Below are 22,973 nucleotides of genomic sequence, written 5' to 3' on the forward strand. Positions count from 1 at the left end.
TCAGCGCCCGAGGCGCGCCGCGCCCCGCAGCGCTCGGCCAATGGGAAACGTGCCCGCCCCGCAGCGTCCAGCCAATGGGGAGGGTGTCCGCCCACGCCAGAGAGGCGGGAACTGCCGGCCCGCGGGGGGCGGGACGTGTCGCCATGGCAACCGGCCCCTCACGGTCCCGGCCATCGCAGCCCGCGCTGCTTTCCTGAGGTAAAAACAGCCGCAGTCGGGGAATCGGCAAGGGAATTGTGCTCCAAGCTCTGTTGCTGCTCAGCCTCCCACCTCAGGCGCGTCTCTGTCATCGAGTTTCCTGTGTCGGAGCCATAAAGTTCCGTCGTTGTTGGTTTGCTGCCGGTGGCGCCCCTCCCAGCCAGAGCTGTCCCTTGGGAACGGCCGTGCCCAGGACAGCCCCAGCACTGAGCGACTGGAACCTAAAAGCGATCCACAGCCAATTCCAGCAGCTCGGGCAGGGCACTGATATCAGGTTGCCTTGTGGCAGCTCTCCCTGCCCTGCAGCAGAACCTCCAGGCTCGAGTTCTGTGCGTGGGGCCGGCGTGGAGCCCTGCAGGGCGGGCAGCAGGCCCTGGGAAGGAGCAGCAGCAGAGTGCCAGCTCTCCCAGCGTGTACCCAGGCCCCTCCTCGCTGCCAGACCGTGCCAAGCTCCTGCTGTGCCAGGGGACTCCCATGGAGGGACTCCTTTCCCCCTGGGAGGCCTCTCTGCACCCCTGTCCATCCCCCTTTCCCTCAGGCATCAGGGTCACAGCACAGCCTCACACAGCAATCCTCAGAGCAGGAATGCACTGCTTTTGCCAGAAGATGCCATTCCCTGTACAAAAGAAAACACGAGGAAAACAGCAGCTGATGGTCTGTCCTCTGCACAATGCAGGAATGGGTAAAACAGACCCAAAGCTTGGGTGAAGGAGTTGTTTTTGTTGTAGAAGCTCCTTCATAACATCTCCTAAGTGAAAACCAATCCCCAAGCATGCAGACACTGCTGGAAACAACACCCCTTCGTGGGACAGCACAGGCTGCAATAGAAAACCACAATACCAACAGTGTGTGGAGGATACTGCTCTGTACCACCCCGAGAGCACACATTTCTAATGGTCTTTCCAGCCTTGTGGGGAGAAAATACATCTATAAAACTTGATTAGCAAAATCAGTCAGGAGTCAGGAGAATTGTTCTCCAGCTGTGTTCTTGTATCATTGTGCTGCTTGCTGGGTTTTACTCACATTCCTCACTTTTGGTCAAGGACACACAGAAACAGGGAGTCCCAGCCTCAGAGGGCCCTGAATGGCCTCCAGGACTTTATGAAGATGTGCAAAAACTCCACGTGTACAGTCAAAAATAGGTTTACTGGAATGTCTTTAGTCACAGCTGGAAGCAGCAATACTGAAAACACTGAGCTTGTGCATTCCCATGGCAGGACCAGAAAGGCTTCTGGATTGTAAAACCTAATTTCACTTTTTCTCTTCTCTTTTTTTTTTTTTACAAGAGAAAAACAACACCCTTGCAGCTGTCCTCAAAAGAATCAGTTCCCTATAATGGTGCATTTCCCTTCAGACATTTATTCCCTCCTTTTCTCTGATTCAGAGTCCCCTCTGCCTTCCACAGCAGGCAGCAGGGAGCTGCTCAAACCATATTATTATTATAATTATAATTATTATTATTAATATTACAACTCAACCATATATACAGATAGACCACAGGGGCAAGTAGCCAGCTCCAAACCAGAGACCCAGAATTCCACAAAACAGATGGTTTGGGATCTGAATCTTGTGTTATAAAAAGAGTCTGACAGCAGGACAGGTAAAGGGTTGTTTGGTAGTTCTTCAAACACTCCCTTAGAGCTGGCTGCTTGCCACCACCTCCTGCTCCCAGGAGAAATAACAACTTCCAGGCTATGTACAGATCTCTCACTGAAATTCCACAGCAGGTTGGTTATCCCAGAGGCAGCTCCAGCAGAGCCTCCAGCTGCCCTGTCAGGAACGGTACTTCAGCACTATGGGCACTGCAAAACACAAAGAAAGAAACTCTGAGCACACAGCCATCCCTGCCAGGGGGAGCCCCCATTTCTGCAGTGACAAACCCCAGCAGCTGGGAGCAGAAGTGTGTTCCCAGCCCCCAGCTGAAGCAATCTGCTGTCTGCACACATGCTAGACAACACATCCTGCTGCCTTCATCTCCTTCCAGCTTCCCCAAACGAAACCAGATGGGATTTTCCATCAGTCTCTCTCTCAGCCCTGCTGCCAGCTTTGCCTCTCTCACTGCAGGCTGTGTGTTAGGAGGACAATAGGCCACAAGGGCTTTGCTGAAGGAACAAGATCAGTTCCAGAGCTGCCCCTGGGCACTTCAGTGGGAGGAAAACCCTCCAGAGGCAGTGGCACAGAAGAGCTGCACTGCCTGGATCCCTGGAGCACGTCCTTCTGCAGGCAGAGGGATCAACTATTGCTGCCTGGAAGAAACATGCTCTGGTCATTCTGAGCTGTTTGGTAGGAAAAGCAGGGACATCCCTGCAAAGCCACAACAGCCACTCAATGGAAATGAGGCAGCACATTTGGGATGAGCATTTGTAAACAGCAGGCTCATTGCAAGGTGCCTGATATATGCAGAGATGTTTCTGGAAGACATTGCTCTAGCCTGAAACTCTTCCATGTACTCCCACCCACCCTGGGATCAGCACAAGGCTGGCAGGGCACTGGGGCTTTCTCTGGTCACACTCAGCAGGACTTGCTTGGAGCTGCTCCTGTGTGAAAGAGGGGCACAGAGAGCTCTGCAGGGCACAGTGGAGCTGTGGGGTGGCTCAGGTGCTGTCCCTCAGGGCCAGCAGCACCCCAGTGTCACTCCCAGCATGGAGGGCCACCAAGATGTCCATGGCTGGGCTGATGAGGAGCTACTCACCAATGATCACCAGCAGCAGAATGACCACCACCATGGCTATGATCGCCTTCATCTGCAAGGGGAGCACACAGGCACCTTACACAGGGAGCCAGGGACAGCTGCCCTGAAGGAGCCCTGTGCTCCCAGCTGGGGAGCAGAGCTGCTCCAGCTCCTCCCCACAAGCCCAACCCTGCCTGCTCCCCTCCCTGCTCACCTTACAGTCTCGCCACCACATCTGCCTCCGGAGATGCTTGGCTCTTTTGCTGAAAGCTGCAGCATTGTCTGACAAACTGTCTGTTAAAGGAAAGGAAAGAGTCAGTTCAGTGGGGCACACACTGGCACAGCACCCACTCACTCACCTCTTCTAACTCCACTCAGTTCTGTGCAGTAAAGAGCCAACCACAGCATGATTCACCAAAGCCACAGCTGGGCTGATGTGAAGCCCTTGATTCACCAAAGCCACAGCTGGGTCAATGTGACACCCTTCCCCAGAGCACACAAGTCCCACTGTGCTCCCTCTGTACTGGCTGCTCTCTGAGGACAGGAACATGCTCTGCAAGGCAGTGGCCAGTGCCAGAAGACAGATCTACCTTTGCCTGAAGGACCAACTGGATGCCAGCACCTCCAAACTAATATCTCTGCACAGAGCAGCAGGTGAAGGTGGAGACTCGGCAGAAAGTCAGATCTACAGCCCGAGGCTGAGCAACACCACCCTCAGCAAGGACAGAAATGTAAGGCCAGGTGTGACATGAGGTGCTTTCAGCACTGCAGCAGGGTAACCTGGCCCAGCAGAGCTGAGTTTGCCACACACCTGATTTATCCTGCAGGTCGTCCAGCCGCTCGCCCCTTTCGATCACCTTGGTGATGTTCTCCTGCATGACATCGATGACTTCATCCACCTGGTTCTGCACACTGGGGAGCAAAGGCAGTGGGACAGGCAGAAATGAGCACCAGGGCTGCCCAGCCTGGCAGGAGCTGAGAGCTCACCCGCAGAAATGAAAGGGCACAACAGTGGAAAGGGGTGGATGGGATGCAGAGAAAGCCAGAGGTGTGGCATGGGGTGGATCTGCTGCACTCCCAGGAAGGGAAGGGAACACAAGGGGCTCAGAGGGAGCACTGGGAAGCAGCAGAAGTGGGACACTCTCTCTAACACCTGTAACACACAAATGCAGTATGAAAAGGCACTAATTGCTGTTGGTGGGCACCTCTGCTACAGAAGAGCTCACAAAGGGGAAAGAAGAAGTAAAAAACCCAAACCTTATCTTTCTACATTTCATAGACCTCCACATCACACCTTTGCTCAGTAACTTGGGGTGAAATCAAATCAGTTCCCTCCTCCAGGCACTGAGTTACTAAATTAAACCCACCCTGCCAGGGGCATCGAGAGGATAGCAAAGAAATGGCTGATATGAACTAAACCAAGTTATAATTCATCTTCTCCTAGGTTATGTAACTCTGTGGGTAGCCTTCAGTGAACAGCAGCCTAAATCACACCAGTAGAGTTATTAAAAATGCATTTATTCACTCCAAAAAAAAAAAAAAAATACACTGGCAAGAGAGAAAAATTTTCCTGGTGGAAAAGTACTGCTCCATTCTGGTTTGTATTTTGGAGCTAATACACATTTGTTTTCCTGGAGTTAGAAATGAGGATTTTCTTGAGCCTGGGGGATAATACATTGTTTGAGACATACTGTTCCCAGAAAGGCAACGGCACCAGCAGCATCTTGGAGGCACCAACACAGAAATAGCTCAGGAGAGAAACAGCATATCCTCCCCCAAGCTGGAGCAAACACAGACTCAAGGCCAGTCAGTGGGGCACTGCAAACCACAAACAGGGCTCTGTCCTCGCCACCAGGCCTCTAATTAATTGATTAATTAGAGACATAGGTTCACACTGACCTATTTCTCCCACCAGTGCTCTCAGCTGTGCTGGTGAGGAGCAGCTGCAACCAGCAGTAATGGTTACAATACTCACATTTACTTACTGTTCCAAATACAGGGGAGAATAAAAGGCATTAAAAGGCATTTTCCTCCCCAGAAAGCTCTAGAAAGAGTTCCACATCTCCAAATATCAAGGGGTTTCCCACCTTAGCCTTTCAAGTTGAGCTCTCCAGCACCACTGCACTGTGGCTTCCAGAGCTAGAAGAGCCAGGCAAGCCCTCTGAAATTTCTGAGTCAACAGCTGTGACAAGGCACATGCTGGACTCCAGCAGCACATGTCAAAATGTGCTTTATTTAGGACAGCAGAAGAAAGGAAGCTGCCTTCTCTGCTGCATCACAGGGTCTGTGGGAGCAGCATCTCTCTGAACCCTCCTACACCATGTGGTGGCAGCTCCTGCCTTCCCCACTGCCAGGAGCTCCTTATCTGGAGGGAAAGGGCACAGACAATGCCCAAAGAGCTCTCAGCAGGAGCTGCTCTGATCCCCTGTTTGTTTTCCAAAGCCTGAGATGAGCAGCAGAGCTGTTGGCAGAGCTCAGAGGGTGGCACTGAGGACACAAACAGGATCACACAGCAGTGCCCTGGGGGGCCAAGTGCTCCCCCACACAGACACACAGCCCAGGCCCATCCCTGGGCACTGGGAGACAAGCAGGCACCTTCTGCAAGGGGCTTTCCTTACCCTGGCACAACAAACCCCAGCTTGGAGCTGCCAGCAGTGCAGCCACAGCTTGGGGTGAGAGGAAAGCACCAACATCTGCTACCCCAGATGAGCCAGCTTGGCAAATCCTCTAAGCCTCAAACACACACACACACAAGTCTACATTTGCACTATGTAAATGTTTCTAAAATCATTTTCTGGCTTCAAAAGAGAGAGATTTCCTCCCACAACAGATTTGTCACCAAGTTATCCTGGTACAAGTAACAAGTGGGAGCACACAAGGTTACAGTGCATCTAGGAACTTGCAGAGCAATGCAACAGCACCTGTGACCCTGCTAGTGCAGGTCAGAGCCCTGAGGGGGCTGCTGCAGTCCTGGGACACCCCAAAGTGCTGCAGGCAAAACAGCCTGGTAGCTTCAAGCTGCTGTGGTGGTTAACAGCATTTGGGGAGAGCCCAAGCTGCTTCTCAGCATCCTGCCTCTTCCCACTTGAGCTGCTGGCAAAATGCTAAGGGCCCTTGTTACCTCTCCAAACCCTGGGCAAGCTGTCAGCTGTCCCCATGAGAACAAAACATTGCACAGATGAAGAATGGAGAAAGAAATCAAGGTTTCTAAACTCCCACAAATGTTGAGGTGCTGACTCCTATGGAACACAAATGCATTTGGGTAGCACAGTTGGCCATCTGGGGAAAAAAACCAACAAAACAACACAGTAAAGAAGAAGGAAGAGGCCAAGCCAAGGAAATTCAGACCTCCACACAGCACCTTAACCAGACCCTAAGCCAGCTCTTTCTTTCTGCTTTCTCCCACCCTTCACTGCTGCCTCCCCAGGAGGGGGCTGAAAAATGCTCAGCCTATGTATTAACCCAGCAGCTACAGAACAAATTCAAAAATTCCCACTAGTCTGGCATGCTTGAGGTAGGAAACTCAAGTCACATCAAGAAGAAAATATTTTCTTGTTTTATTTGGCAAAAGGGAATGAGTCCTCTAATACAAAGTGTATTTCCTCTTGGGGAGCTACAGGCTTTTGACACATCCACTTCATGTGCTTTACTCCTGCCAGATTTCCAAGAGAAATAAAGTGGAATAAATGCCTGCCAGGAAAGGGAGCAAGACAAAACCATGAAATATGGTCTCCCATGACCTTCTTTCTTACTAATTACTGCAAGTCTGATGCTTTTAACAAGGACAGCAAGTGTACACCATCAAACCAACAAGACCCAGTGGCACCCAGCTTGCTTTAGACTCCTCTCTTCTTGTGCTCTGTTGTTCCAGAGTGGGAGGAATAATCATTTTCATTGTGGGGTAGGTGCTGAAACCCTGCCAGGGCTGGTCAGAGTGCTGGGCTAAGAGCAGGGCTGCATTCTGCAGACACTGTAAACAGCCTGTGCACACACATGGGCTGTGCTGCCCAAGGCTGCTGCTTGTCTCCAAGCTGGCTGTTTGCACCAGCATCACACTCCAGTTTTCCACCCCAGTGATATGAACAGTGTGTATTTTGGTGCACATTCCACCCAAACAGCCCTGGCTGTGGTAAGCACCCAGGGAAGAGAACAGGAGGAAGAGCCAAGGCAGATGGAGGGCACAGAGGCTGCACAGCACTCCCCAGCTGCTCCCAACAACGGGGTAGCAGTGCTGAACCCACCACAAAGCCATGGACTGAAGAACAGCAGCCTGTGCCTCCCTGAGGCCTTTCAGTCACTGCAAGGGTTACACCCAGCAATGATTGCTGTCAGCATGGGCCTGCCATCCCCTTCAGATGAAAGCCTGGACTGTGGTTGGGGTTCACTGCACAACCTGCAAGGAGCCCTGGGAAGCTGCAGCCAGCTCTTGCCTCAAGAGTTCAAACCATTCCCCAAACCTTCCCCTGCTCAGGGCCTGCAGCCAGCCAGAGCCACTGGGGCAATGCTGACCCCCAAAGCTGCACCATGGGGATCCACAGACACCAAGGGGCTCCTGGGGAACCCCAGCACTGTGCTGAGCCTCAGCAGCAGCATGAACAAGAACCCAGTGGCACAGCTCCCTGAAAGCACAAACATCAGCAGTAAAGTGAGGCAAGCAGTGCAGAAAAGGGGCTGATTTTAGCAGAATTTTTGAAAATATGGTCTGTGATGAGAAGCTCCTTTTCCAAAATCAAGAAATCCAGCTGGAAGATTAACATCTCAGCCTCCCTTGAAAAGACTCTCATGCACACATTCAGCACTTCTTCCAAAGCCTCAAAGCAAAGGCAGAGAAAGGAGAACAGCTCTCCCTTACCTGTTCTGTGTGCCTTTGGGGAAAGGATAAAAGTCCTTTAAAAGCTGAGCTTCAGCTCCAGCCCACCCTGGGCATGGGAGGCCTCAAAGGGACCTCATGTGGCCTCCCAACTTCCAGAGGAGAGTCCAGCCCCACCAAGCAGCCTCCAGACACACCAGGACAAAGCTCAGCTGGAAGGGGACTGGCACCTCCTCCTGTCACTGCTGCTGTCACTCAGCTCTTTCCCCTGCAAGGTTTGCAGTGTTCCCCACAGCTGAGCCAGCCTCGAGGGTCTGTGCTGCCAAACCTGACCCAATCCATGCCCCTTCCTGCCAAGGACAACAAGGAAAACTTTCCAGCCTTGCCCCTCACATTGAACAGTTCCACACCTTTGCTCCCACAATCCCATCACTTTTTCCTTTACCCAATCCTCCCCCCAGTTTCCTTTTACACCATCTTCACACCTCATTCCTCCAGTCCCACACTGCCACGGCCTCTCCAGCTTTGCCTCAGCTCTCCAAATGCTCAAATTCCTCCTTAAAATGTCTTCTCCTTGCAGTTTTATAGCAGCAACTCAACCCTTTCTTTGTTGAAACAAAACTGAGTCACTATGAGAGCAGGCATTGATCCTTACAGCACAAGGGCTGAGCTGATCAGAAACTTCCCAGTGATCTCTGACAAGAAGTGATGATTGCATGGTGTGAGTGCTTATTAAACAAAGCAATCAGCGCTGATGAGAGCAGAAAATAAAATCTGTTTTGTAACAGATGTTTTAGATGTATAGGTGCAGCCCCTTGACAGCCCAAGGGACAATTCCATGCCACATCCACTGTGTCCAGGCAATGTCTGGCAATGGGCAAGCCTGGTGTGTGGGCCACTAGTCACAACTATGGAGCCAGCAGCTCCTGGCTAAATGCTCCTTTCACTTCTCTTCCTTTTCACAGTGCCATGTCCTCCTCTACCTGAGCCATTGCTCCCTTCTGCCAGGCTGAGACAGGCAAGGGAAGAGCTCCTGGTGTCTCCCACTAACAGGGAACAGACACTGCAGGTGCTGTCCAGCAGAGAGGCTGAAGGGATGGACACTCCCCCACCTCTACCTTTCTGTGCAGGTGAGACCCCACCCATGAACCCAGCTCTCAGCCTTCTCATTCCCTCCACATCATGCCCTAAAGGGAGGCTCTATCCACACTGGCTTACTCCACAGAGCAGCTCCTCTCTACCAGCAGCATCCTCACACTCTGGGGGATGCCCAGAAACTCAGGGTGCAGCCCCCTGCCCTCTGCCTCTTGTGCAGCTCAAGTGCCCTTCACCCCTCAAGAGAACAAGCCCAGCCTGATGCTGATGGTGGCAATGAGTCATCCCAGAGCTGTGCTGGATTCTTCCTGGCATGGAAAAAATCCCTAAGCAAGAGCCACACACACACAGGCTGCAAACAATGAACAGCCTGAGCAATGCCCAGGCAGCAGGACCCACACAGATCTCTGTGCTGGCTCCACAGACATCAGCAAAGGAGCAGGACAACACAGACCAGAGGTGTGTGAGCAACCCCACACTTCTGATTAAGTACCACCACCACATCCTTCACAGGAAAAACTGGAGCCCTGAACAAGCTTCATCCAGGAAATGACTCGATGGGAGAATGATCCAGAGTGTTCACTCCTTCCTTCTTGCCCCACTCCTCCTCCTGCTTGTAATGGTTTCCTGTTTTCCAGCTGCCCTGACCCCAGTGAGTCACTGCTCATCTCCAGGTGACCCATATCAGGTTTTTATCTGGAGAGGAGGATGCCAGAGCACCAGCTGCTGCCTAAACCCACGGTCCTGGTGCCTTCCTGACCACTTACTTTGAAATGTTAAGGAGCATGTTACAGGATGAAGTAAAAAAAAAAGCCTCAAAAATTCAAAAAATGATGCTAGGAAAGGTTAAAATTCAGGGTTAATGCTGTAGAAAAAGAGCTTCACAAAAGCATGGAACAGGTCACCACCAGAACACAGCAAGGCCTTCAGAAACTCCAATAAGCTACTGTGATTGTTATCTTATCTTTTCTTATCCCCTTGCCTCTGTCAACACACAATTTCTTGACAGGCTGCATCAAACTAAGATTTCCTTTAGCTGTGGAGTAGGACAGGTCAGTTAGAAGAACACAGACACAAGGAATGTTCATGTGATGAGCCACACAGAAATACTCTGACAAGACAGCAGCAGGAGCTCCCAGTGCCAGAATAAATCATTGTCTCTGTGACACTAAGCAACAACAACTTACTGCCTGATCTTGTCATTCCTGGGTCCAAACCTGGCTCCAGAAGGCCCCCTCCTGCAGGCAGAAAAGAGCAATCAGGACAGAAAGTACAATGAAAACATGTTTTTAAACCAGACCCAAAGGACACAGAGGAGAGAACCAACACCTTGTGCACAGAGAATTGTTTTCATACTCCCATCAGTCCCTCCCACGTCTAAGGATCCACATCTCACTCTTACAAAAGGTCACAGCTATTAATTCATGCTCAAGGCCAAGGCTCTGCAAGAACATCCCAAAGGAATCAAAGGCTTTCATTCCTAAGCCCCCAGCCTCAGAGCTGCAGGCAGGTATGACACTGCATTCCAACTCACAAGAAAAAGTCTTCCTCTTCATCCGAGTCTTCCTCCAACAGGTTCCTCTGCAAACACAGAAAAATCATTTCATCAATAAGCAACCACCAATTCACACCCACATTTCCAGCTCTTAGGATGCAGGATTAGCTCTTAGGATTTCAGCTCTGACTGCAGGAAGGCTCTCTTTGCTCAAGGGACAATCCCCAGATCACCCACAGACCCCCCTGGGCTGTCCCATCCACTCCAGATGTGGAGGATGAGTTTTCTCCACCATCTGATGGCAGCAGGTGTAAGGGATGACCACAAGGGCAGAGGGGTCAGGCAGCTCCTCTGTTTCACCCCCAAGGGCTCCCCAGGATCCCTTTGCTGATCCATTACACTCCATGAGAGCATCTAAAACCTGATTTTTAAGGGGAACCCCACCATCCCACAGTAGCCTGAATACTCCAGACAAAACCATTTCTGCTTAGGGTCAAAAACAACCAGGAGAGGAAACTGACACACTAAAGCTGTGGGCCCAGGGACCCAGCAGATGGTCCTTGGGGTACCAACAGTCGCTGCTTTCCCGTGTGTAGCTCTGGGCTCCCACCTGCAATCCGGATGCTCTGATGGTGCAGCTCACCTACATTTCCATCCTGCCACATTTGCTCAACCAACTCAAGCAAAGCTGCAACACCGTGCAATAGTTCCAGCCAGTGCTTCCCTCAAGAGAGGAGCAGCCTGGGGTGGCAGCAAGGGCTTTGCTCTCGCTGGCAGCTGTCGGAGCTGCAGCAGCGTTTCCGACCACAGCCCAAAGCCAGCTTCAGCACAGCCTGTCCCCAGCTGCTTAAATCCACCTCATCCAAACCAGGCAACTGCTGGGACCTGTACTCGATGCCTGAAAGCGAGGGGACCGTGGTGAAAGGAGAGAAAAAAACAGCTGTAAAGCACAGGGTGACTTCACAGAGCTCCTTCAGCCAACGTGGGCAGCAGGGCCAGGCCGTGTCCCCGCCCGGCTCTGCGGAAGGGCAGGAGGCTGGGGCACACCGGCATCTCCTGGCCATGGATGCGGCCCCAAGGAGCCGCAACAGGTTCACGAACCAGCCGTGACACACACGGATAGCCCTTAGCGGCTGAACGGCGCTGTCACGGGCTGCGGGCCGCTGGGCCCCGCGGCTGAGGCTGCGGCGGCACCGACACCCGGCCAAGGCCCCCGTACCGCGGGCACCGAGCCCCGCGCAGCCCCGCAGCAGAGGCACTCACCCGCTCGCTCTTCACCGAGCCCGTCACCTCGTCGTCGTTCAGGTGCCGCTTGAATTTGGGAGGCATGGCCGGTGTGTGCCGCGGCTCTGTGCCCGGGGAGAGGAGCCTGGAGGGGAGAGCAGGGAGCGCCGGGCAGGCCCAGGACGGGACCCGCCGCCCCCGCGCTCAGCGGGCCGGGCCGGGCCGGGCCGGCGGGAAATGGCCGGTGCCGGAGAGCCCGCTCACATCGACCGCTCCGCCCGCCGCGCCGAGCGCCGAGCTGCCGATGGCGGGTGGGCCGGGGCGGAGACAGCACCGGGAAACCGGGAGGGACCAGCCCGAGGCGGGGCGGGACCAGCTTGAGGTGAGGCGGGGCCAGCCTGAGCCGGGGCCGGTCTGAGGCGGGGCCGGGGCCGGCGGGTTCGGTTCAGGCCCCGGCCCCGGCCCCGAGCGGCCCCCGTGGGTTCGGCGCCGGGCCCGCCCGCCCCGGCGTCATCCCTGGCACACGGCCTCGGCCCCGGGGAGGCGGCGGGGCAGTGCCGGTGCCCCCGCAGGCATCTGGAAGGTTCCGGCTCGCCCGCCCCCCGCCGCCCCGACTCTCTTGCTCTATAAATGCGGGCGCCGGTGGCCGACGCGCTCAGAGGGGGGCACCGGGGCCATGCTGGGGGTCTGGCTGCTGCTTTGGGGTTCCGTGGCCCTGGGCGGCCGGGCGGACACCGCCTTCCTCCGCCGCGCCCATGACAGCTCCGGGCGCTGCACCTACTCCTTCACGGTGGCCAGCCCCGTGGAGGCCGCCTGCCCCGAGGCTGCCGGCGGCGTGCCCGAGCTGCGCGCCGAGCTGGCCGCCCTCGCCGCCCGCCTGAGTCGGCTGGAGAGCCGGGAGCGAGGAGCGGGGAGCTCGGGGCCGCGCGGAGCCGAGCCGGGGGGCGCACGGGACCCCCAGCAAGCCTCCCGCCTGGAGGCTGCGTACGGCGAGCTGCTGCGGGCCAAGTCCCGGCTGGAGGAGGAGAAGGGGCGGCTGGAGCGGGAGAAAGAGGAGCTGGGCAAGCGGCTGGAGAGCAGCGCCCAGGAGATCACCCGGCTGCGGGCCGCCCGCTGTCCCCCCGGCAGAGAGGGGCCCGGCCGGGACACGCTGCGTGCCCCCGCCAAGGGTAAGTGCCGGGGCCGGGGGCCCTGCGCCTCCCTACCGCCGGCTCCTCCCGTCTGGCCGGGTCCCCGTGCGGCCTCCGTGCTGTGCCCCCACTGCTGACCCCCGCTCCTGGGGACCCTGGTGGGCTCAGCCGTGCTGGGAGATCGCAGCCCATTTCCCCGTACCTCCCTCCCCACCCCGCCTGCCCCACAGCACAGGGGGGATGCAGGGTACCGTGCTCATCTGGGCTCTTAGGAGTATCCCCCAAAGAGAATGGTCACAGATGTGCCCCGCTGCAGTGGAGGGGGCACTGGGCTCCTGCCCAAGGCATCGGCATTTCGGGGGACAGCAGCCCGGCACGGAGTCCCCCGAGGGCGGTTGTGAGGGTTGTGAGGGGCTGGCGGAACCCCCGAGAGCGGCAGGAGCAGGCAGGCGGTGTGAGGGGCTGGCTGAGCCCCCCGAGAGCGGCAGGCGGTGTGAGGGGCTGGCTGAGCCCCCCGAGGGCGGCAGGAGCAGGCAGGCGGTGTGAGGGGCTGGCGGAGCCCCCCGAGGGCGGCAGGAGAAGGCAGGCGGTGTGAGGGACTGGCGGAGCCCCCCGAGAGCGGCAGGAGCAGGCAGGGTTGTGAGGGGCTGGCTGAGGCCCCGAGGGCAGCAGGAGGAGGCAGGCGGTGTGAGGGGCTGGCTGAGCCCCCCGAGGGCGGCAGGCGGTGTGAGGGGCTAGCGGAGCCCCCCGAGGGCGGCAGGGGCAGGCGATGCCGGGGCTGGCTGAGCCCTCCGAGAGCGGCAGGGGCAGGCAGGGTTGTGAGGGGCTGGCGGAGCCCTCCGAGGGCGGCAGGGGCAGGCGGTGCCGGGGCTGGCTGAGCCCGCTCACGCCGTGCCTGGCCCCGCTGCAGCGCCGCGCTGGGAGCCGCAGCCCCTGAGCTACCAGGAGCTGCAGTCGGAGAGGAGCGAGGTTCCCGTGTCCCGGCTGCTGGAGGAGACGGCGCTCGCCCGCCCGGGCAAGGAGGACTCAGGTACGGGCACCGGGCCGGCCCCGCGCCCCGCCGCTCCCGAGGGGCTGGCGGTGACCGCTGCGTGTCCCGTCCTGTCCCCAAGCAGGCTGCGGCCAGCTGCTGTGGGTGGGGGAGCCCGTGGTGTTCGGCCGGGCGGACTCCATCGCGGGCAAGTACGGCGTGTGGATGAAGGACCCCGAGCCCGTGCCGCCCTTCACCCGCGACAACACGTGGCGTGTGGACACCGTGGGCACCGAGGTGCGCCAGCTCTTCCAGTACGAGGAGGCCGAGCAGCTGGCCCGGGGCTACCCCGCCAAGGTGCACATCCTGCCGCGGCCCCTGGAGAGCACGGGGGCCGTCATCTACCGCGGCGGGCTCTTCTTCCAGCCCCGCCAGTCCCGCTCCGTGGCCCGCTACGACCTGCGGGGCGAGAGCATCACGGCCGAGAGGGAGATCCCCGGCGCCGGCTACCACGGGCAGTACCCCTACTCCTGGGGGGGCTACACCGACATCGACCTGGCGGTGGATGAGACGGGGCTCTGGGTCATCTACAGCACCGACAAGGCCCGGGGAGCCATCGTCCTCTCCAAGCTGGACCCCGAGACGCTGGAGATCCGTCGGACCTGGGAGACCAACATCCGCAAGCGGGGGGTGGCCAACTCCTTCCTCATCTGCGGCACCCTCTACACCGTCAGCAGCTACTCTGCGCCCAACGCCACCGTCAACTTCGCCTACGACACCGCCACGGGCACCAGCCGTGCCCTCAGCATCCCCTTCGAGAACCGCTTCCGCTACCTCAGCATGCTGGACTACAACCCTGCCGAGCGGCAGCTCTTCGCCTGGGACAGCTTCAACATGGTCACCTACCCCGTCCGCCTGTCCCGGCCGTGAGCCCGGGCTGGCGGTGCGCCGGCTCAGCCCCCGGGCGCTCGGTGCGTGCCTTGGCACCCCGCTTCCCTGCCCCTTTCCCCCGGGAGCGCCGCCTCCCACAGCCTCGGGGGTGCTGGGGGCTGCACGCTGCCCGGCCGCATCGCATTGTGCAGCAGAGAGAGAGAGAGAGAGAGAGAGGAGGCACTCACTGCTCCAGAGCCAGGGAAGTGCCTCTCAGCAGCCGCGGTGGGTTTCGGATGGGTCCCCGCAGTGCCCAGCCCTGAGCTGCTGCAGGACCTCCCTGAGCACCCAGCCTGAATGAGGAGCAGGGAGGGCTCAGGCATGGGGAGGGCTGTGCAGGAGGATCCTGCCCTAAAATAAACGTGTTTCCCTAGTTGTGAGCAGCGATCCCCTCTGTGGGGCAGGGTTTGTTGTTTCCAGCCTCCGGCCCTGCAGAGATCCCACAGCCTCCACTGGCACCCCACACTCCCAGTGCCCAAGGGCATCCTGGAGCTCAGCCACCTCCAAAACTCATCGAGTGGGCTCAAAAGCAGCAGAAAACACAGACACGCATCGCACAAGCCTTGTTTTATTGAGGGAAAAAAGCAGCCAGGAGAGCAGGGGTGAGGAGTGCTGGCAGAGCACCCTGCAGCCAGGTGGCCTCTCAGCACCCAGCCCTTCCAGCCTTGTGCTTCAGCTTTGCAGCCACCCCAGGCCAGCAGCTCTCCCCAGCCAGCCCAAACCACGCTGCTTTATCTGTTTATTGTAGAAAGCTTCTAGGAGGAGGCTTCTTTCCCCCTCTGGCACCTGGGGCAGCAGCAACCACATTCCCCAGGGGCTGTATTGGGTGCTGGCCCAATAAACACTGCCCAGCACCTCTGCTGCCTCACACCTTGTTTTTCCAAGGCTGTTTTCCAAGGAGTGTGGTGGGTTGGTGCCACTCTTGGTGCACCTACGGGCTGGAGGTGCTGGGGAGGGGGAGCTGTAATGCCTTGAGCAGGAAAATGCCACAGTTTGGGAGGCAGCTCCTGACAGCAACACACCAATTATTGGAGCAGTGGGAAAGGACAGAGAACACAGTGGGACACTTGTGATGATCAGGGAGATGCTTCACCCCTCTGCTGCCCTGACACTAACAGTGTTTTCTTTCTTAAGTGTAGCAGCACTGTATGTTTGCATATCACAATGAAGCACAATTTGGTTTATCCATCATCCCCAGGCATTATTTTGGAAAAATACGAGCTCGTTGTTAGAAGTGAGCTGATACATGTGAGGAATGTTTGGGAAGCTGCAGGGGGGAGGAGGCTGAAAGACCCATTCGTGCTCCTGGGCAGGAATCTCACCTGAGCAAGGGCCAGGAACGCATCAGCCCTGTCACTGTCACACGCAGAGCTGGGGAGAGCCGAGCAGGCAGCAGGCAGGGCCAGCAGCGCCCAGCAAAGCTGGCACCAAGGGCGGGGAAAGGCATTTCTGTCCCAAAGCAGGGGGGATGAAGGGCAGGGCTGGAGCAGAGCCCCGGCAGCAGCAGCAGCGGCAGCAGCAGCGCCTCGCTGAGCCCAGACACCGAGGGCAGGCACCGGGGGCAGAGACCAGGGGCAGAGACCGGGGGCAGACACCGAGGGCAGACACCGAGGGCAGACACAGAGGGCAGACACCGGGGGCAGACACCGAGGGCAGACACAGAGGGCAGGCACCGGGGGCAGAGACCGAGGGCAGACACCGGGGGCAGACACCGGGGGCAGGCACCGAGGGCAGACACCGAGGGCAGACACCGAGGGCAGACACAGAGGGCAGACAGCTCCGCCCCGAGCCGGGGCCCTTTCAGGCCGAGCAGTGCATCTCTTAATTGCCTGAGAAAATAAAGGAGGACAAGCCAACGCACACAGGATTTCCAGAAAGCCGGGCTGCAGCTGAACAGCGCTGAATACACTGCTTTGCTTAACAGGCTTTGGGAAAACAAGCCCTGCCTGCCCACATCCCAGCAAGAAGCCAGCCTGAGCCCAGGGGGTTGCTGGATCTGGCCCCAGTCACATTTCAACCCCCTCTGGCTCTCACCCTGCAGAAAAGTGATGACCTTTTCACAGCCTCAACATTATTAGGGGAAAAAAAAATTGAATTCCCCAAACAAAATTGTTTCCTAATTTCTGTGAGGTCCAGCACAATTATTTCTGATGACCAGAGTCCCAGAAAAGAGATTACAAACCAAATCCCACTCAAATTAAAAAAAAGCAAGAGCTACTCCAGTGTAAATAGCCAGGAGCAAAGTTATCTGATTGAATGTCATAAAATATTCAATCAAGTGGGGTCAATGACTGAAAGCTCCACCTGGCCTCAAGGCAGCTGGCGTGGTTTGGGGTTTTGGAGAGGCACACATAAACCTGGGTTATTTAGAGGCACAAAATGCCCAAACATTTACTTTAGTTAAACTTCTGCAGGAATACTCCCCTTGTTCTGCTCTGAGCACAAAATAGTCCAAAGCCTGGTACATTCCCACCGCCGACTGTGGGAAATTCCTCTGATTTCCCAATGGAATTATTCTTTATTACTACAGAATTGAACACGAATCCTTTTAGCAGCACTTCTTTAAAAATAGAACACTCTGGGGAATGAATTCCCAGTTTTGGGGTGTCCAACAGGCTGGAGGCAACCTCAAAGCAGGGAAAGTGTACCACAACTCAGTTACTTTTATAGCACATTTCTAGATGGAAGCAGTGTCCACATTCACTCAGAGCCCCATGTCCACCCTCCTTCCCAAGCATTTCCTGAGCTGTGCTCACACAGATCCTTGTGAAAAAGCTGATTTACCCAGAGTGTGACCTGCCCACACCTTCCTTCTGCCCATGGCTGCATTTGTGGATTCCAGCACCTTTGATTTACTCCACATTGCTGCAGTTTTACCCTGAACAAAACCAACCTGGGCAGGAAAGGTGCAGAGCCAGCCAGCACCTTCTCCCCAGGCAGGAATTACTTCCCAGAGAGCGACAGCACAAGTTCCTGGTGTTTGTGGGAAGCAAGTTCCCTCTGGTGGCCAGGGCTCCCTCAACTCCTGCCTGTCCCCTGCTGCTGCTGCTGCCTTGGGAGGCTGCCTGGAGCAGGGGCTGGGCAGAGTTACAGGAATACAGTAGGGATTTATTAAAGGAATAAAGCAGGGATTTATTAAAGGCCTTCACAGGATACACCTTGGGCAGTACCAAAGCCTGCCCAGGGCTACACCCCAGATGGACCCTGGGTCAGGAGTTCTAAGTTTTGGTCCATTTCCATGTTGGGGTTCCTTGTCCAATTCCAGCTCCTGGTTATGCAGTCCCATTTGCGCTCCTCCATTCCCTGTTGTTGGCACTTTCTGGGCCTGAAGCTGCAGTGGGGCTGGAAAAGGATTGTTCTGTGTGACTGAGCTGTGAGCAGAGCCTGCCAGCACTTTATATGGAGCTCAGAGTTACAAACTAATGCAGAACAGAATCTGGAAAATATGAAGGCTCAAACTTAGGGCATCACTGGCTGATGGGACAAGTGGCACCACCCCAGCTCCATCAGCTGGAGATGGAATTCCCAGCAAACACCCCCAGGCTCCTGCTGGGGCAAGTGGAGGCCACGTCCTGTGAGCCCCTGGCTGGAGAAGGGCTGGAAAGTGCCAGGATAACAAAGGAGCTTCTGGGAGCATTTTCCTTCAGAATCCTCTCCCTGGGAGCACTGCTTGCCTCCTGCAGAATCATGAGAGCAGCCAGGGGCTTTATTTAGAGAATACTTTATTAGTTTCTGTAATCAAACCCATGTAAATAAGACCGTACATATTTCATACAGTGCGTTACCCCTGTACAAATGGAAAAAAAATTAAGTTTAACATTTCTAGACCAATATGGCTGTTAATTTCTGTACAATGCCAACTCACACTACAAGTGGGATACTTTTTTCCAAAGTTGACATCACAGCTAGTTTCCAAAAATTCAAATTATATATATATTTATATAAAAAGATAACCAATAGCGATTCACTAGGCATCAATAGCAGCAACAGCCTTTCCAGCTTCTGCAGTCATTTGAACAAAATTATACACATTAGACTTCCAACTCTTCCTTCCAAAAAACATAAAAAAAAAAAAAAGAAAAAAGAAATCCCAGAAAAAACCAGCAAATTCTGCTACTGATGTGGTACCTGGTGCTTTTTATTAGCTTTTTCAATCATTGTCTGGAAAAAAACCTCTAGAATAACATTATTAAAAACAGCTCCAGTATAGCACAGTCACTACTACATATCATAAGCAGGTACAGGATATCTTACATTCACAGAAGTATCATACAGTACTGTCCTACAGCTAGAATACTAGAGGATACAATTAAAAAGGCATTTATTTGACTTGATTCTACTTTCCAGCACACTGTGGGCAAGGAGGTGGTGCGATGCAGCTCTGATATAAAGAATGCACCTTTGAGATAAAACTCTCGTTCATCTGATAAGGTTTCTTTTATTCTCGTGGCACAGTTTAAGTGCTCGTTGCTGTGTTACAGACAGAAACTGGAAACGGTTTAGGGACCACTGGCATCATACCAAGACAGCTGGACAGGGGTGAACGGAACAAATCTGACTATTGATAAAACGAACCTTCAACTCCAGGGGTGGGAGCCACTGAGGGGGCAGCGGGTGGAGAGGACACAGGTGGCCAAGTAGCTTTTTCATATGGTGATCTAAATGCAGTAAATTGTCATCCAAGCAGCAGCAGCCAGCAAAGCACTGCCTTCAGAGGGAAATCCAGCACTGCCAGTGTTACTCTGTGTTAGGTTAAGCCTGGCGTGGCGAGTGCGTGGATCCCTCTGTTTATACAAGATAGAAGCTTCGTAAGTCACTAAAAACTTAACACACGTTACTTGGCCCAGCACCATCTTCAGATCTGCGTGTTCTCATACTCAGGGGTTTATAAAAAGGTAAATAGCAGCTGAAGATCAGAGCCTGAAGAGAATAAGGAGTCATTGTGTCAGCTAGAAATGCCTCCCCAGGGCCGCCGTGGCTTTGGGGAGCGGGCGGGCGCGAGCCAAGGGGGGCACGCACGTGTGGCACAGCCCTGGTGCTGTTGGAGCAGGCGTGACCCCGAGAGCCAGGGCTCAGCTGGCACCACAGCAGCTGGCACCACCTCTGCTGCTGGCACCCGGGCCCCGCGGGGCTGCACAGAGCCCGGCCGGGAGGGCAGGCTGCTCCTCATCCTTCGGGCCACCCATTGACGCTGCTGACACCTCGGCCACCCTCCCCTCTCCCCCTCCACGGCAACACAGCCTCTAAGATTTTGTTTCCTCGGTTTTGATTGCCTGAGGTTTGATTGGTCCAGTTCTGACGGGTTTGGGTGTGGCAGCAGGCGCGGGCGTGGCCTTTTCCTCGACTTTGTCCGGGCAGACCCCGGCAGAGTCAGCAATCGCCTCGCTGGGTTTGCTCCCGTTCTCCTCCACTTTGGGGGCTTTGCCTCCTATGGGTTTGTTCTGCTGCTGCTGCTGCTGCTCAGAAAAGAATCTCTGGGTGGACTGAAGGACCTCTGCTCTTTGCTTTGCCTTAAGAGAGGGAGAAAGTAAGTTTACTGCAGAGAGGACACTGGAATTGGAGTGACTTCAAAAGCATTTCCCATATGGAAGTGAAGGACTGACCACAGTGGCCAGGTCCTCCCAGACAGGCAGTGTCCATCCTGCTGCTGCCCTGATGTCCCCAGGGCTGGGTGCTTGGCTCCTCAGCAGTAGTTACCATCATGCCTAGGCTTCCCTGACCCTTCCCCAAGAAAGAGGATCAGGGACAACAGTGTGAGGTAGTACACAATCACAGAAGTTCAAGACTGGAAGAGACCTATAAGATCATCAAGTCCAACCCATGTTCTAACTGTTCAACTAGATCATGGCAGCAAGTGCCACATCCAGTCTTTTTTTGAATTCTTCAAGGGATGATGACTCCACCACCTCACTGGGTAAATGATTCCAGTATCTGACCACTCTTTCTGTGAAATATTTCCTTCTTAATTCTAACTTGCATCTCCCTTGACGCAGCTTGAGACTGTGTCCTCTTGTTCTATCTGTTGTCGCCCGGAGAAAGAGGCCGACCCCCAGCTCAGCACAGCCACCCTTCAGGAGAGACCGACCCCCAGCTCACCACAGGCACCCTTCAGCAAGTTGTATCCTATTCAGGAAGTTACCCACCCTATTGTCATGCCACTGGTACTGCAGAGCTGTACAAGCAGGAGCACTGCTGACAGCAGCTCAGCCAGGAGCAGGAGCTGTGCCTGCACAGCCCCACCGGGGCCCACTCCAGCTGTCCCTGCTGCCCTGCAGAGCACAGGGCTCTCCCTCCCTCCCAGCAGCACAGCCTGAGCTGCCCCTTCCCTCCCGTGGCTCCGGGCACAGACTGAGCCTGCACTGGCATGGAATGAACCAGGTCAAGCTGTGCTCTGGGTGAGCTGAAGCCTCATCTGCTCCCTGCTCTGAGCAATCCCAGGCAGCACAAACTGCCTGCCTTCCTTCCCTCTGAATCCTACCAGCACAAACTGCCTGCCTGCCTTCCCTCTGAATCCTACCAGCACAAACTGCCTGCCTGCCTTCCCTCTGAATCCTACCAGCACAAACTGCCTGCCTGCCTTCCCTCTGAATCCTACCAGCACAAACTGCCTGCCTTCCCTCCTTCCTCTGAATCCTACCAGCACAAACTCAACTCCTCTCCTCTCCTCTCCTTTCCTTTCCTTTCCTTTCCTTTCCTTTCCTTTCCTTTCCTTTCCTTTCCTTTCCTTTCCTTTCCTTTCCTTTCCTTTCCTTTCCTTTCCTTTCCTTTCCTTTCCTTTCCTTTCCTTTCCTTGCCTTTCCTTGCCTTTCCTTGCCTTTCCTTGCCTTTCCTTGCCTTTCCTTGCCTTTCCTTGCCTTTCCTTGCCTTTCCTTGCCTTTCCTTGCCTTTCCTTGCCTTTCCTTGCCTTTCCTTTTCCCTTTCCCTTTTTCCTTTCCTTTCCTTTCCCTTTTTCCTTTCCTTTCCCTTTTTCCTTTCCTTTCCTCCTCTGAATCCTACCAGCACAAACTGCCTGCCTTCCTTCCCTCTGAGTCCTACCAGCAACCCTGATCTGCACCTGTGCAATTCCCCCTGTGACACCTTCCAGTTCCAGTTTTGATACTGATCAAGCACTTCAGAGCAAGCACTTGTCTGTCCTGCCCAGACTCCATCAAGAGTTCAAGCATTGAGAAGTTGGACAATAAAGCCCAGTGCAGTCAAACACCTTTTTATTTTAAATTAGAAAGGAGTACCTTAACACAAGGAAACCCAACTACAATACAGGCACTAAACCTCCCTGTACCTCTCTGAATATTTTCTGCTTTTTTACAAAAAACAGGGCTGGGACACACACACACAACAACAGGGAGACAAAACATCAGAAGTCTGGAACAAGAGGCCTTGGCTCTCCTACTTTGTAGCTGCTCCAAGTAAGTCAAGCAGCAACAGAACAGAAAACAAACCTGTGAACTCTCATTTGCAGCACTGATTTCACTGGAGCCAGAGGGACACCTGAAACCTTCTGCCCAAATTTCAGCCACCCCTGAGGTTAAGGCAGAATGACCTGATCACCAGTAACCAAGCAGGACAGAGTTAACTCTCCAGAGGCACTTTTTAAAGCCATGCCTTGCAGACACATGCCTGCCTGGGAGCTGTCAGACTGAACTGCTGCTCACAGCCCTGCTGTTCACATCCTGACCTGCACATGAGGCTCAGCCTTCAGCACAGCCTGGCCCTGAGTGCCTCTGGCCCCAGGCACTGATCCACAGGGACCTCTGGCCATGCAGAACCCCCAGCCTTCAGCCCTGCCTTGGATGGGCTGGGTGACCTCAGGGATCCTTTCCAACCTGAGCTGCTCCTTCCACACTTCAGAGCTGCAAATCTGCTTTGTCTTTACATGTGTAAAATATGCACTGGGACCCTTCTGAGACACTGAGCTGCTCCCCTTCCCCTGTTTCTGCAGGATGAGGTGCATTACAGCTCCTGGGGAAGCCACAGCACCATCTGTTCTACATCATTCACAACTTGCACAGAACTCTAAATTAAACACCACAAAATCAGCACTACTTGCAAGCATGATCACAGAGGTAATTTTTTGCTTTGACCTTGGTCTCTTACACCATTCCATTTTAAGGATTCCATTTTGTATCTCCCCATGACAGAGGCTGAGGGGACAGGGTTGAGTCAGAGCCACCAGGTGACACAGAGGAACAAATCTGTTTGCAGGAAGGGAAGCCACCAGTCACCTACCTGTGGTGCAAATTGTGCAGGAAAGGGCTGTGTCATTCTCACAGCTGCAGCTGCTGACTGGAACTGCTTCTGGTACACAATGCTGTTCATTTTATTGGACTGATTGTTAGGGCTTGTAGAACTGGCCCTAAAAGAAAGAACTCCAGTTAAAATCAACTGCTTTCATTCAAAAGATGTTTCTGCCCCTAGTTACAACTTAACTAGAAATTCAGCACTGAAGGGGG

At 54.9% G+C, this 22,973-nt stretch overlaps 3 protein-coding genes across 14 annotated transcripts in view; 1 reads left to right on the forward strand and 2 right to left on the reverse strand.

Annotated features, from left to right (window-relative positions):
- Window positions 1-1,325: 1,325 nt before the first annotated feature.
- On the reverse strand, window positions 1,326-11,745 carry VAMP4 (vesicle associated membrane protein 4). The gene is made up of 7 exons (XM_058030153.1): window positions 11,533-11,745; window positions 10,309-10,355; window positions 9,962-10,012; window positions 3,681-3,781; window positions 3,084-3,163; window positions 2,891-2,942; window positions 1,326-2,000 (listed from the first exon to the last, which is right to left on the reverse strand). The coding sequence occupies exons 1-7, from the start codon at window positions 11,596-11,598 to the stop codon at window positions 1,972-1,974; spliced, it is 426 nt and encodes a 141-aa protein (XP_057886136.1). The 5' UTR covers window positions 11,599-11,745; the 3' UTR covers window positions 1,326-1,971.
- A 253-nt stretch (window positions 11,746-11,998) lies between these two features.
- MYOC (myocilin) lies at window positions 11,999-14,534 on the forward strand. The gene is made up of 3 exons (XM_058030219.1): window positions 11,999-12,662; window positions 13,534-13,653; window positions 13,739-14,534. Exons 1-3 carry the CDS (start codon window positions 12,170-12,172, stop codon window positions 14,521-14,523), a joined length of 1,398 nt encoding a protein of 465 aa, XP_057886202.1. The 5' UTR covers window positions 11,999-12,169; the 3' UTR covers window positions 14,524-14,534.
- Window positions 14,535-19,556: 5,022 nt separating this feature from the next.
- The window catches only part of PRRC2C (proline rich coiled-coil 2C), a 68,268-nt gene continuing 64,851 nt past the window's right edge, over window positions 19,557-22,973 (reverse strand). For all 12 annotated transcript variants that reach the window (XM_058030614.1, XM_058030619.1, XM_058030624.1 and 9 more), the window contains 2 exons: window positions 22,750-22,876; window positions 19,557-20,033 (listed from right to left, as the gene is read on the reverse strand). In XM_058030614.1, coding sequence (XP_057886597.1) covers window positions 19,767-20,033; window positions 22,750-22,876 — 394 coding nt within the window. In that variant the 3' untranslated portion in view covers window positions 19,557-19,766. The remainder of the gene's footprint in view (window positions 20,034-22,749; window positions 22,877-22,973) is intronic.

The sequence above is a fragment of the Melospiza georgiana genome, chromosome 9 (assembly GCF_028018845.1).
Source record: "Melospiza georgiana isolate bMelGeo1 chromosome 9, bMelGeo1.pri, whole genome shotgun sequence".
Taxonomy (NCBI): domain Eukaryota; kingdom Metazoa; phylum Chordata; class Aves; order Passeriformes; family Passerellidae; genus Melospiza; species Melospiza georgiana.

Coding starts and splice junctions, on each gene's coding strand:
- VAMP4 (XM_058030153.1), bottom strand. CDS start 11,598: ATGCCTCCCAAATTCAAGCGGCACCTGAACGACGACGAGGTGACGGGC. Junction 3,782..9,961: donor AGGAATGACAAGATCAGGCA/GTAAGTTGTTGT, acceptor TTTGCTCCCCAG/TGTGCAGAACCAGGTGGATG. Junction 3,164..3,680: donor CGACCTGCAGGATAAATCAG/GTGTGTGGCAAA, acceptor TTCCTTTAACAG/ACAGTTTGTCAGACAATGCT.
- MYOC (XM_058030219.1), top strand. CDS start 12,170: ATGCTGGGGGTCTGGCTGCTGCTTTGGGGTTCCGTGGCCCTGGGCGGC. Junction 12,663..13,533: donor GCTGCGTGCCCCCGCCAAGG/GTAAGTGCCGGG, acceptor GCCCCGCTGCAG/CGCCGCGCTGGGAGCCGCAG. Junction 13,654..13,738: donor CCCGGGCAAGGAGGACTCAG/GTACGGGCACCG, acceptor GTCCCCAAGCAG/GCTGCGGCCAGCTGCTGTGG.